This window comes from Arctopsyche grandis, chromosome 7, assembly GCF_051622035.1.
Source record: "Arctopsyche grandis isolate Sample6627 chromosome 7, ASM5162203v2, whole genome shotgun sequence".
Taxonomy (NCBI): Eukaryota; Metazoa; Arthropoda; class Insecta; order Trichoptera; family Hydropsychidae; genus Arctopsyche; species Arctopsyche grandis.
Window position 1 is genome coordinate 9355084 of NC_135361.1, and position 14917 is coordinate 9370000.

Genomic DNA, 14917 nt, shown 5'->3' on the forward strand with positions numbered 1-14917 from the left:
GACGAAAGGAAACGTCAGCGTCTTTCTTGATATGGTTGTGAAAGGTGAGTTGAGGATCAAAAGTGATACCCAAATCGACCATATATTCCACACGCTTCAACAAGACGGATCTAATGGAATATCCGTGACAATAGAGCGAATGTGCACGTCCATAGCTCATAATTGCACATTTATTTAAATTAAAAAACTTAAAACTATAGAAGATCTCGAACTACACACTCAAAATTTTATTGACTCTGTACGAGAGGCTGCGAAAGAAGCTACACCTGTACCAAAAGAAAAACCAGACCAAATCATTAATTACCCCATGGAAATTAGACAATTGATTAAAGAAAGACGTAGAACAAGACGAATATGGCATAGAACCAGAAATATTGCAGACAAAAGAGAATTTAACCACATAAGTAACAAAGTTAACCGACTTATTAAAGAGCATAAACAAAATTGTTTTGAAAAATATTTGGAAGGTTTGGGCCCTGCAGCTGATAAAAATCACTCACTATGGAAAGCAACTAGGAAATTCAAACGACCAATTCTACAAATACCACCTCTGAAAAATGCGCAAGGAGAGTGGATAAGAAGCAACAAAGAAAAAGCTGAGCTGTTTGCACAACACTTAGAGACAGTATTCCAACCACACAATATTCAATCTGATGCTGATTATACACCAACTAGTGAATAGCCCGATGAAACATCATCGCATGGGTATAAAATTATTATATACTCTTATAAAACTAAAAAAAAAAATCCGGAACCGGAACCGTTATTTTCGTAGACTCTCATAGATAGTTTTCAATTCTTTATTTGTAATAATTTTCGATTCTTAAAAATACGCAGACTCCCATGGAGAGTTTTCAATTATTTATTTAAAGACTATTTTTCCTATTTTTTTCTATTATTATTAGCTATCGCCCCGAGCGATACTGCAAATCGAAATCGATTCACTCGATCCATGACACCCGACTTCTCCCGACAACTACCGAAGATATGACTCCGTTTTGATTGGTTGTCCATACGTTCTGTACGATTATTGAATATTAACGTTATTTAGAGCAGCCTTTATATCCGTATCATGGTGTACTGGTCAGTGTATATTGATCTGGGCGCGATGGGGGTAGGTTCGAGTCGGCGTCCTGGAATTGATTTTATTTTTTCAAATATCGCTAAAATTTAAATTAATTTCAATTAAAAATATATATTTAATTGTTTTATATGAAAAGAAAAAAAAATGGTTCAAAACTTCGATAAATGAAATTATTAAAATTACGTATTTTTATATGGCGAGAAGGAATATTTCAATTAATGTTTAAAAAAAAAAGGCGAAATGAAAAATTGGATTTGGCACGATGTCCGAGACCATTAGCTCATTTAGACCCATATTCAGGCTATTTGGGGTGATCGGTTCGAGTCGCGACAAAGTCGTCTCGTCGAAAAATGAATTAATCGATTTTTATCGATTCGTTCATTATGTTCGGCGAGAGTTAGGACACACACACACACCCACACATACACCCACACACACACAGATTACCGTCGTTATATATATGATGTATCAACCACAGCAACTAATCAAAACTGTCACCCCTATGGAAGTAGCTAAAGAAATAGATGACAATATAAATCCTAAAAAGGCACCTGGAATTGACGAAATCTCACCGGGACTATTCAAGGAACTTTCAAAAAAGGCTATTATCATGCTAACATACTTATACAATGCATGTTTCCGGCTCAAGCATGTGCCAGAGTGCTTCAAAACTGCTCAAATCATAATGTTGAAGAAACCTGAAAAGTCACCCGAACAAGTAACATCATACAGACCAATATCCTTGTTGCCTGCGATCTCTAAGCTATTCGAAAAACTATTATTAAAAAGACTCAAGCCCTTAACCGATGTTCCCGACTTCCAATTTGGATTTAGGTCGAAACATTCTACCATCGATCAAGTGCACCGTGTTATTTAAAAAATAGAGCAATCGCTAGAGGAAAAAAAGTATTGTCCAGCTGTATTTCTTGATGTCTCACAGGCCTTCGACAGGGTATGGCACGAAGGACTTATCCACAAAATCAGCAAGTCATTACCTGGAAATTATGTCAAATTACTGGAATCATACTTATCCGGACGCAAATTCAGAGTTGCTCATGAGGAGGCATTCTCTAACTTTTTCACAGCCTCTGCAGGAGTACCACAGGGAAGCGTAATAGGGCCTATACTGTACCTGATATACACTGCTGACATCCCGACAAGCGAAGAGACATTCATTGGAACATTTGCAGATGACACAGTCATTATGTCATCGAGCGAGTCACAGGAGGAAGCATTTGAACGCCTGCAGCGTGCACTGGACAAGATCAGCAAATGGACCAAGGACTGGAAAATGAAACTCAACGAGCTAAAATCAATGCAGGTCACATTTGCACTGCGACGAAATAGTGTCAGCACTCAGACTTTCATAAACGGAATCCAAGTTCCACAAGCTTTGTCAGCTAAATATTTAGGACTGCATCTTGACTCAAGGCTTACGTGGAGGCATCACATTAAAAAAAATAGAACAGATTCGAATTAAACAAAGAGAAATGCATTGGCTAATAGGAAGACACTCCAAATTAGACCTACAATGCAAAAAACTGATATACCAGGCAATCGTGAAGCCAATATGGACATATGGCATACAACTGTGGGGATGCAGTAAGCCATCCAATATCGAAAAAATGCAAAGATGTCAAAACCAGTTTTTGAGGATTATCACCGATGCATATCGCTTCGTCACAAATGAAGAGATCCACAAGGACCTTAAAATCAAAAAAGTAAAAGAAGTCATCCGAGAATGCGCCGGGAGGCACGAGTTGAGACTGCACCGTCACCCTAACATAGAAGCGTTGCAGCTATTGGACACAACTCACCAGCAGAGGCGTTTAAAGCGAAAAAAGCCTCACGAATTGGTTTTCTGAATGTGAGAGATTCAGAAGCCCAATTCACAATTTTGGGGACGGAGTGATGATTCCGTAGTGCCCGTACATGATCTGAAGAGCAACGATATCGCTGGTGATGATTTATCGGGAATCGATAAGATGGCACCAAAAAAAAAAATAAAATTAAGTTCAAGGCCTAAACTAAGAACTGAACTCCAAGACAGCGTTAATATCAGCTTGAAGGAGAGAGGCTTGCCTCTCATCCTTGACAGCAAAAAATAATTTAACGTCGTCAGCAAACATGATGCATATATATATATATATATATATATATATATATATATATATATATATATATATATATATATATATATATATATATATATATATATATATATATATATATATATATGCATCATGTTTGCTGACGACGTTAAGTAGTTTCAGTCGTGTAGTTTTTCTATGCAAAATGCAATGCAAACTCTGTTTCTGTACGGATGTGGACTTCCACTTCCGGTTCATGGCTTTGTATTAAAATCTCACAATATCTAAACTCTTCATCAAGATGCATCGAAAATAAATTTTCAGCTTATATATACTACAGTTCTTGAGATATAGTGTTTTTAAGAGCTTTTTGTAAGGTTGATTAAAACAAAGTGAGGCAGATCTGCAAACAGCCACACTGCGCGTTGTAACAATATGTACATTTAAACATAAATAAGCGTGTATTTCATACTGTAAAATAAATACGATTCTTCAATAAGATTTATTTTTGCTAAATGTTTATGTATGTATGTAGGTGGTTAATAGAGTTGGGTAACCCTGTACTGTGCGTTTAATGAACTACCTATACATATACATTTTATGTATTATCAAAGTGAAGACAGTTTATATTTAGGTGTTAAGTGCATATATGTATGTATAAGAATTCTAGATACATATATAAATAGAGCGAAATTCAAATTTGTATCATAAATTCAGTTGTTTGTTACCTACATTTACATGCGTCGTTGCGGTCCCGAAACTTGCGATATAGACGACCACACCCATCAACGGCTATTAGGTCCATTATAAACGTCGATCAAATTAAACGATCGATTTTCCAGTAATCGGCGTCGAGCGCGAAAGCGAGCGAACCGCAATAAGAATTACATTCGACATTTTTCAGACAGATATTTCCGTGCGGCGGGAAACTTCACAGTTCGACAGAGTCGTCGGCGCTCGCGTAAATTCTCTCGTCTATTTACGTCGCACGACACTCAACCGCACATTGCCGGCGAATCGAACGGCATTAAGTCGGCAAACGGATCAGAATACGCAGTTAGCGACGAACCGGGGGAAAAAAATATACAAAGGGGTTAGTTTTTTGCGCGGTTTATGGTTATGTTTTGACCGGCGCTGAGGCTGATTTGGTCGTTTGACAGCGGCGTTTGTGATCGTGGCGGGGCGCATGCGCAAAGCGCAACAGAACACATGGGAAACTTCAGTGGTCGCCGCGCGTTCGGCGATAGTGGACGTGTGCGCGCGGAGGTGCAGTCGTCGGTTGCGATACTTACGATACCGACACTACGAAACTAGTTGGAAACATATATACAACAAGTCAGTGTGTGAAAGGATGCGGTGCGGTGCGGTCGAATAGACCAGTCGGCCGGTTCGCGTATTCAGTCGGATCTGTTTGAGGATTCTAACATCGCCGTTGAGGATTCGCAGTAGTTGGTTGGTTCGGAATCAGTGTACGAGAGTTTGAGAGGATATGTGATGTGTGGTGAGTGCGCGTTCTGGGAAGACGACGGCAGGTGAGATGGGCGAGCGGGTGGAGGGGGCGTCGGGGGGCGCGGCGGGGGCACACCGTTTTTGAATGGTCAACGAGGGTGGTACGTGTGTGGGGGTGGGGGTGGGGGTGGGAGTGGGAGTGGGTGGCGGAGTGGGTGGTGGAGCCGCGATGGACCAGGAGATGCGTTTCGCGGCGCAGTGCCTGTTGGCGATGTCGGCAGGGCGAGGGGGCGCGCCCGTCAGCATGGCGCGGCTGCTGGCCGAACTGGAGGAAAGGGGGCGCGGTCGAGGTGAGAGGGGGCGTAGGCGCGGGGGCGCCGGGGGCGGAGGCTCCGTGCCGAGGGCTGCCCTCGCGCCCCGCAACTCGGACCGCGCGCCCCCCCACAAGACGCATCGCTGCCTCTACACCGGCTGCGACAAACTCTACGGCAAGAGTTCGCATCTGAAGGCGCATCTGCGCACGCATACAGGTAAACTTTCAAATTCCCGCGCTCGCACTCACTCGCCCACAACTGCCAACCCACCGCTGCTGCCAACCGTGGACCGGTGCGATGTCTCTCCTACCCCCCCCCCCCCCCCCTCCCACATCCTTTAAAACGTAACTCGTCTTTTCAGTCATTGTGTACAATATATGTCTCATGCAATACGCGCAACGTTGGAGCAAACCAGGGGTGTGCTGTTTGCCGGCTCGGTTGTTAAAGTTCTGACCGCACTTGGCAGTACTGCACTGCACCAAATATTGTTTGCGATACAAAGAGTGGCGCGTCAAAGTTGCCCTTTGTACCAACTGTGCTGCGTCGCTGCAGCGCACTGTCGCCTAGTGCGGTCACACTTTTAGGACGAAAACACTGAGTGGTGCGTGGTACGTGTACTTTTACTTTACTGTACTTTAGATACTTTTCGAAACATGCAGGGCAGCACATATATGTACGTGGTACTCAGTCCCAAAAATCACGCCCTGTTCAACTCAATGGGTTAACCTTTTAGGTGCTGACGTCTTTTCTGTTGAAAGCCCGCCACGCTGACAACATAGAACTAACTAACCCTACCTACATAACTACCGCCGAGGATTTCGAGTTTTGTAAAGGTGTGTTTAGACTCTCTGATATACCCTGCAACGATATAAAATAAACAAAAGAAGTCAATTAATGAATGTATGTATTTTTTTTCCAAAACCAGTTCCATCTTCTTAATTGTTGTTAAAATGTATCTAAATTCCAAGTGTCAATCTAAAATACTCGGCAGTTACAGATTTCCATCGGATAATTCTGCTATGGTTATTAATTCAGAAATTCCGGTGTAAGCGAGTCTTTATAAACGTTGACAAATGAATGATATGTATCACACGACCCATGTTCAATGCATTTTTTTTCAATGCTACCATTAAAGGCTTATTCTCGTTTACTTTCTACATGCAAAATTAACAACGCCTATCGGCGTTTTTCAGGCCCATGGACTTGTCAGCAAAACGCTGATTGGCGTTGGTCGGCATTCAGAGTGTTTATTGGCGGAAATCATTGAACTACACATTGCTGATATGCATATTGCGTATGTGATACTGAAAATCACGTTAGTAAAGTGGGGGCAATGGGAGCGCCAGACCCCGAAATTAAAAAAATATAATCAAATTTATAATTTTAATCTTATGTTTCAAAACAATTTTGTACAATTTCGTACACATAATATTTGTACTGATACATATAAGTTTTGTACTCATACGAATCAATTTTGCACTTGAACAATTTCATACCAGCGGCGTAGACAAGTAGACGGCGTAGACATATTATGCTTTCGAGTACAGTGGTTAGAGTCCCGTTGCTGGTCAGACCTTGGTTTGTGATTCGAGATCGATCGTTTCTTACCAGAGTTTGACTTACGTGGACAACGATAATAATTTATAAATTGTAATTTTAGTAGGAAAAGCCAATTTCGTCCCCCCCCCAAGATTCGCGCCGCTGATTCTAGCACTTCTTTTGTCCACCTATCGTCCATTCTTCTAGCCATGTTGCCCGCCCATTGGCATTTCGATCTCTTTACTTGTGACCAACTAACTAACTAACCCTTGTTATATTTCTCACCCGCGTATTCCTGTCTCCTCATTATGCCAAACATGGTTCCCGAAAGAATACACTGAATTGCACCGAATAGTGGCGCAGTTTCGAAAAATGCATTTATCCGATCTTGAGTGCATTTATCCGATCACCGCCAAACATACAGCGTCCCATACTTCTTTGAGTGCATTGGATTTAGTGTAGCATCTTGGGGTTCAATGTCTAAGTTTTACATCCATACGTCATCACTGATTTAAACACACCTATTGAAGATCTTTTTCTTCTGGCAAAGTGGCATTTTTGATTTAAAAATGGAATTCATTCGTCCAAATGCACTCCATCTTAGGACTCCATTAAGCAATTTGTATTAGGATTGTGTTTGATTTTTTACACGAGCAAAATAGAACTGATTTTTCTTTGAAAAATTTTGTTTGCCATGCATTATATTTAAATAAAATCTGCGACAAAATAGTGGTTGTGTAATATTATATTACATACATAGATGGACTCGAATGAAGCTGTGCGATTTAATGTACATACTTATTAAAACCACCACTTGCGATACAAATGCCATAAGTGGCGACCCGACGACATATATTATACATATAAATAGCTGCGTCTATCTATATGTCTATACTTTAGGGAAAATAACAAAAATTACGATGAGTTACATTTTAGGGTATATATAACGGCTTGTTTATACCGAATGCGATCAAGTGATTAACTTTTGTTTCTTATTGTTGGCAAGAATAAAGAGAGCCATTCGCGTTCGATGTTCAATCGTTTTGTAAAAACACACCAATGTTATGTTTACATCGAAACGAAGAAACGTCGACTGCTGCTTCAGATCATAGTTGTTTTGCTAAACATGATTTAAATTTCTGTTCGAATTTGACTAATTTCATGTTTTTAATATAAATTCAAAACGTATGAATGTCTTACGAATAGGATGCAACTTTCTGTTATTAGATAGATACGCAAACGGTGTTTACAGTTGAGGTCATATAAATTTATTCACTATCTGTATAATTAAATAACATAGATACAGGGCTGATGAGGGGTGGGGGGGGGGGAGTCGGGGTAAAATTCCAGGGCCCGGACTAATCAAAGGGCCTCGTGTCAGAAATCGTACCTGTTATATTATTTTTTCTTATTCAAAAAATGATTTAATGATCTCATCTTATTTCAATCTTTTTTATTTGTTTTTTATTATATGTAAATATTTCTTACTTGATTTTATTTTTTTATGATTTTTTTTATTCTTGATTTATGTTTACTTATATTTGTATTATAACCATAGTGACACTTTGGGACTACCTGTCAAGTTTCTGTGGTATTGAATTTTTAAAAGTAAAATAAAATAAAATTACCAATACCACGAACGATGGGTCTCAGGTTGATACCATCTATACAGATTATAGCAAATCGTTTGACAGAATTGATCACAATGTTCTCCTTGAAAAACTCCTACAGATCGTTCTACATGGTGATCTTAATAAATGGTTCACCTTATATGTACATTAGAGGTCGGTCACAGGCTGTAGTGCTAAATGGATTCAAATCAAGTTGGATGGATATTTCTTCCGGTGTTCCGCAAGGCTCCCTCTTGGGACCTTTGTTGTTCAATATCTTTGACATTGAACAATGTTTTCAAAATTCAAATATCTTGATATTTGCAGACGATACGAAGATTTTTATGAGAGTAGATAGCTATAATGATACTTTTGGCCTGCGGGATGATTTTTTCATCCTAAGTTCTAAATTGAAAATATATCTATATGATATTTTTTGTTAGTTTGTCATGCTCTAGGCGGCCCTGAGTATATATGTAAATACGTACAGATCAGGTGTTTAGGTTCTGTGTTATGTTAGTGTATCGCAATACATATTGTATTTTTTATTTTATGAAAAACCTCGTTGCCAAACTATAAAATTCTCTAGTGCGGTGAACAAAAATCGTAAATTCCTAAGAATTGCTGTAATGTACAATGGTAGTACAGCGAGGGCCTTTCGAGTTTGCTCGGAAACCTATTCAGTTGCGAGCTTTCGTGCCGGAAAACATTTTTCATGTAAAATTGTGTGAAAATGATTCCAACATGAGCGGTTGATAGGACGAGAAAAAAAATTCTTCGAAAACAATATAAAAATTTGCACCTGGCTTGTAAAATAAATCCCGACGCACTCGCTGCCGAATGTTGCGCTATACTCTACATGCATAGGTACCACTGAAAGTGTGCATAGCTTGGAAACACGCACATTCCCATCACTCACGTACCTCAGTGGAAACGCGCCATTAACCACCACACCCGAAAGACTGCTACGGCTTGACGCAAGCACGTGTCTACGGACGATATTATTCAAATCGCGACAAATAAACCACCAATATTTGCTGCGGAATAGAAACATGGGAATTTGCCAATGTTTTTTTGTATTTTCTTTTGATTTTTTGCTATTTTGCGTCCTCTGTATGTATTACGCGGAATGACGCGCTAATGATTTTTGACGTACATACATACAGGCCTGTGGAGTCGGATCAAAATTTACCGACTCCGACTTTTTGTTATTATGATTCGACTCTAAACTCCGAATCCAATTTGAATGATTTAAGTAAGATCGACTTTTCTTCAACTCAACTGCCGATCCTTAGTGATGACGTATGGATATGAAACTTGCAAGGGTTGCCAGACGTCCCTATTTGAACGGGACTTTCTCGAGTCCCGCATTGCCTCTGAAAATCCCGACTTACCAAAATTTGTATATGTACAAAAATGTACGTATGTATGTACATATATAGTTAAAGAAGCTCGCTTAATTTTTGTACAGAAATGGTTCGACTTGAAAGGAACAAGTTTCATCTTTGCTCGATAGACTTTAGAAAAAATTTATCGAGCAAAGATGGCGAACATATTTTGAAACAAGTAAAAGCTCGGAAAAATACTTTTAATAAAACAGCTGTATACATATGTACATTTTTATACGTATAATATTTTATTAAAATATTTATTTTTTCTTAATTTCTTTAACTCTTTTTTGATCGATCGAAATAGTGAATGTCCCGATCTGTGATTTTAGAAATCTGTCAACCCTGATTGAACCCCAAGATTCTACACAAAGTCCAATGGGCTCAAAGAAGTATGGAACGCTGTATGCTCAGCATAACGAGGAATGACAGGAAGTGGAATACGTGTGTGAGAAGTATGACAAGGGTAGTGGTTATATATAGTGGATAGATATAGTGGATAGACCGAAGATATTGAAATGGCAATGAGTGGGCCACGTGGCTAGAAGAATGGACGAAATGTGGAAAAAATAAGTGCTAGAACGGTACCCGAGAGAATGTAAAAGGGTAAAAGGAAGACCGCAGGGAAGATGGGTAGACGAAATTAGGTAAATGTGTGGTGTGAGATGGATAAGAGTTGCGCAAAACAGAGTCGAGTGGAGGCGTGTTGGAGAGGGCTTCATCCAGCAGTGGATGGTAAGTGGCTGTAGATGATGATATGATTTATGCAATTGGAGACTATAGAGACACATACTGTAATATAGAAAATAGTAAATAAAAGGTCAGTTTATTTTTTACGATTCCGATTCCACAGCTCTGCGTATATACATATATGTATAGGTATGTGAAAATGTGTCGCTTCCAAAGTCGCTATAAATCCGAGATTATCTCCCGAATAAGCGAGTATACTCGTATATCCTCGAAAATAATAATAGCAGACTGGTGACATACAGAAATTTCAGCTTTGATTAACTGATTAATGCCTTGCAAAAGTTTGAATTGAATATTTTGATGTAGAATTACGTACAAATAAGCTGTATTCGCAATATGAACGTAAAAAATAAAATTAGTCGACCTTGTGACTTACAGCCAGTCTGAAGTATCGCTCGTCAAATCGTTTTCTATGGAGTAACGAATCATTACTAATAATACGAATTATAAATTGAATGTGCAAGACGACGACGAAATAGACGATTGTTTGGAGAATAGCAAATTTTGTATGTATTTTCATTTCTGCAAATAAATCTTTAGGCGAGGTCGACCGTTCGTATGTATGTAGTTCCTCGTTTAAATATACATAAATACATACATAGAATCGAATCCATTTCGACCCCGACGTTTTTATTATTATTTCTTTTGTGTTTGCTCGGATACATCGCACAAAGAAACGCAATGTGTCGAATATTACAGCGTCAATTAATATGTGACCGGAACGACGTGGGATGTTGGGGAATGTGTGTATGCATGTATGTGATACATACATATGTACATATGTATGTATGTACGTTGCGTAGTAGATTCTTCTCAAATGCTATTTACGACTGTCTCCGCCCTCGCGCGTGTCAAGATAAATATTTTTGATTTTTTCGTATTGTTGAAATTTTTAGGCGACCTTGATTTTCCTGAATGGAAAAGTTCGTATGAAAAATAACAAAAGAGGGGCGTTGCCGGCCTCGGCGTGTGCAGCGTGCCGCGACCGATGCTTTTCCAATATTGGAAAACTCTCTCGTCTTAAACTATCTTCAAATTTATGTATATATGTACATATGTATGTTACAAAATGTACATCGAAAACGATCACGCTTTCGTTTTCTTTCGACACTTTCCTAGTATGAAGGTTTGATCGGATAGTGTTAAATTTGCATCTGATATAACTAAGTTTCGATACAAATATACATACATATATGTATTGCTTCAACGTTCAACCCGGCGTGTACCACCGGTGGCAATATCCGGCAAGGTTACTGTAAAAAAAATCGCCCAAAAACGGGAACGGAAACGGGAAAAACGGGAATGAGTGGCATTGCTATGCAATAATTTCAAATGTTTTCGCGTCGCGACCTGCGTTGTCAGGGTAAAATAAACAAACAATTGAATAATCTCAAATGGGTTTATTTTGCTGCCTGCATTTTCCGACAAATGGGAATGGGAACGGGAACGGGAATTGCATGCGTTATTGTGGGATTGCAACGCATGCCGGTTTCAGCTAGTAGATATGTAGTACATTTTTGAAATCATATTCAAATAGTGGTGACATAGTCGGTAGGATGGTTTGTGCCAATTTGACAAAGAAATCGCTTCAACAATGAAATCAGATAAATTAGCGAACTCTGATAGGAAACGATCGATTTGGAGTCACAAATATCCAAGTCTGACCAGCAACATTAAACATTATACTCGGAATAAATTCTTTTCAATCGCGGTCAGTTCACGGTATCTAACCCGGCGACCTCTCGGTGCTTAGTATCAACGCGACCCACCATGCTGCTGCCTCGGTGGTTGCGAGTTGGTGGTTATTTCACATCACTATTTCTGTATGTATTAAGTATTAATATAAAATGGTCGGATCATAGCTGATTATTCTATTTAAGATGGCCTACCCCTACTCAGCGAAAAAGATGCGCGTGTTAGCATCGTATACTGGCCGTTGCTTTTGCGCACCTTTTCCGTGTAGTGGAGGAGAGCCGTCATAAATATAACGACTTCTAGGGTGAAAACACACTGAATGGGACGTGGTCCGTGTTTTTTTTCAGATACCTTCAAAAATTTAGAAAAAAAACGCAGCACCCCTAGCCCATATTCATGGTACACAGTCCCAAAAATCACCCCCTGGAGTGTTTTCAGTGATATTTTATCCTTGTATTTATCCTTGCTCGACAGTGATTGATAACGGTGAATCCCATATTTGGAGAATTCTAGGAGAAACTTGTAGGTTGCATATTGATATGCTTACACGTTCGACCTCCCAAATATGTATATTCATTCTGCACGTGCACAGCGGGAAGCCAAGGACACATGACGTCCCATACCATTAGTGTGTTTTGCCCTCACTCTGTACTCTACGACTTTTATATCAAAAAATAATTGCCTATCTCGATTTTAAATACTCATTTAGAATTGATGGATAATATGTTGAATTAAACAATAGTTACATAGTTAATACAAAGTCTCTTTCGAAATTATATATTTAGATGACTGTAGATTTCAAAACAAAGCTACTTTGATGCGTACTACGACGACTAGCCGTCACACCAAATCGCATGAATAATCAAATTCATTGCAAAGTATATACGTAGGTTAATACCGTGCACGAATTTTACTAATACATACGATCTCCATAAAAAAAACAGATTTTGTATTTGCCACGTTTGCATTCGAACTAGATTTGATCATTGGGAGATGATTAACTACTAATGCAGTAACCCGGTGTGGTGCAATTGAATGTGGTCAGCGCATATTGCACGCACTTCTGTAATTATATTGCCGCGGCGCATTGTTTCCGCGCATCCTTTCAGTTGCAACATGCATACCTAAAATCTTTTACCTTAAATTTAAAAATACCAACAATTAAAATCATGGTCCATATTGATATTGTTCACTTGGATTATCGAAGTTCAGAAACGGGATTTGGCCCTACCCGAGATAGTGGTAGTGGATTGTTATGGCATGGTCCGCCGCATCGTTCGCTTGCACGGGCTCGCTGTCTCAATTCTGTTCTCCTCTCGGTACTGGCGAATTGTTATGTAAAGGCGTCTTCGTCTTTAAGCATTAATGGATCTTTCACTAAGAATATTCTAATTTGTGTCTGTCAGATATCATTCCTAACTATTTTTTTGTTGTTAAAATAGCATGTACTTACATATAACTGATTAAGTTACGCCACGTTAAAAATGATTAAGTTACGCCACTGATACGTACGGTACGCCACTGATACGTACGGTACGCCACTGATACGTACATACATATGTGATTAGTACCTATTGTATTATTTTATATTATCACAATATAAGTTTGAAGTCAGTTACGAACGATTACTATATTTTCGCGTGAAATCTGTAAACCGATATGTACTTGTTCTCGTTTCAAGTTCACGGACCAGTGAGAGTGTTTTTACAGCTGTAGGTTACTCGAACACAATTGTTACATACGTGTGGATTCGCTTTTATATACATACATATATGCCCACGTATCGCTTTCATTGCGGCTTTTGTTGTTCCGGATATTACAGAGTTTGTACGCAACCGTACTGATGGTTGATACAGTGATTCTCAAATATTTTGAGGCCGAAAATTAATCGACAAACCGACTCTGTATAATTGAGCGCTTGAATTTGCTTTGATCTTTTGCGTTGCCTAGAAAATTACCCATACAATGGCCCTATATTGTTTCTCAGTGTTGTATAATGTAATTTACCACGTGTAAGTCGGTTTTCGAATGTACACGTTTTGAATGACCTTTGGGTATTTGCGTCACAGGTCGTACGTCACAGGCTTTGTTTATTTATTATATGTATATGTATATGACGAGATTGTTAAATAATCGTTTTGTACAGAATTTTATCGGAGACTACAAGGCTTTTCGATAATCATAGGGGTCACGGTGTCGTTGTGAAATCAAAGTAAACATAAATGTACAATTCGATTCAATGAAATCGTCGTTTGGTCAATCGATGCACGTTTTACGGATTCGTATGCACGTTTTATATATAAATAAAGGTCATTTGGAAATATATGTATATATGTAGTATGCAAATTAATTAAAATTTATGAAAATGAACAGTTCTGTTACTATCTAGTAGTATTAATAGTAATTTTTAATCGACGGTTTAAAATAAAATGCAATACAAACTTTTTTGTTGTTGGAATATGTTAAATTTTTTTGTATATAAAAAATAAAGTACATTCGATTAAACCGTTGGTTTAATAGATAAGCGAATCGACGTATTGGAAAAACTCGTTAAAAATGTCATTAAAAATACTGTTGTACAAACATAATACATGTGTACACTAGGTCCATATTAGGCATTGCAATTTACCGGTAAATTAAATTAACCGGTAAACGGTAAATAGTTTTTCCTACTACCGGTATACCAGTATTTACCGGTAAATGAAATTTTTTTTTCGTGATAACTGTATGTCTGTTTATTTTTCCTAAAAACGTTTATCTTTTGATTGATTGAATCACAAATAAATCTCAGGTGAATAATGTCACAAATTCGTAAAAATAAATAAATTTTATTTTTTATTTTTAACCAATCATATGTACATGTGTATTTATTTAAAGTTTCGACCATTTGAAAGTTCGGATCATAATTGAAACAACGGAAATGATCGCATTTATTACGATTTGGTCGGTTTGTGATACCAGTGAATTTATCAATTTGAAATAGTCACATTTAATACTG

General features: G+C 38.5%; 1 protein-coding gene across 1 annotated transcript in view; it reads left to right on the top strand.

Moving 5' to 3' along the window:
- Positions 1 to 4395: 4395 nt before the first annotated feature.
- LOC143914746 (uncharacterized) overlaps positions 4396 to 14917 on the top strand; it is a 247602-nt gene continuing 237080 nt past the window's right edge. Inside the window, exon 1 of the mRNA XM_077435057.1 lies at positions 4396 to 5153. Coding sequence (XP_077291183.1) covers positions 4769 to 5153 — 385 coding nt within the window. The 5' untranslated portion in view covers positions 4396 to 4768. The remainder of the gene's footprint in view (positions 5154 to 14917) is intronic.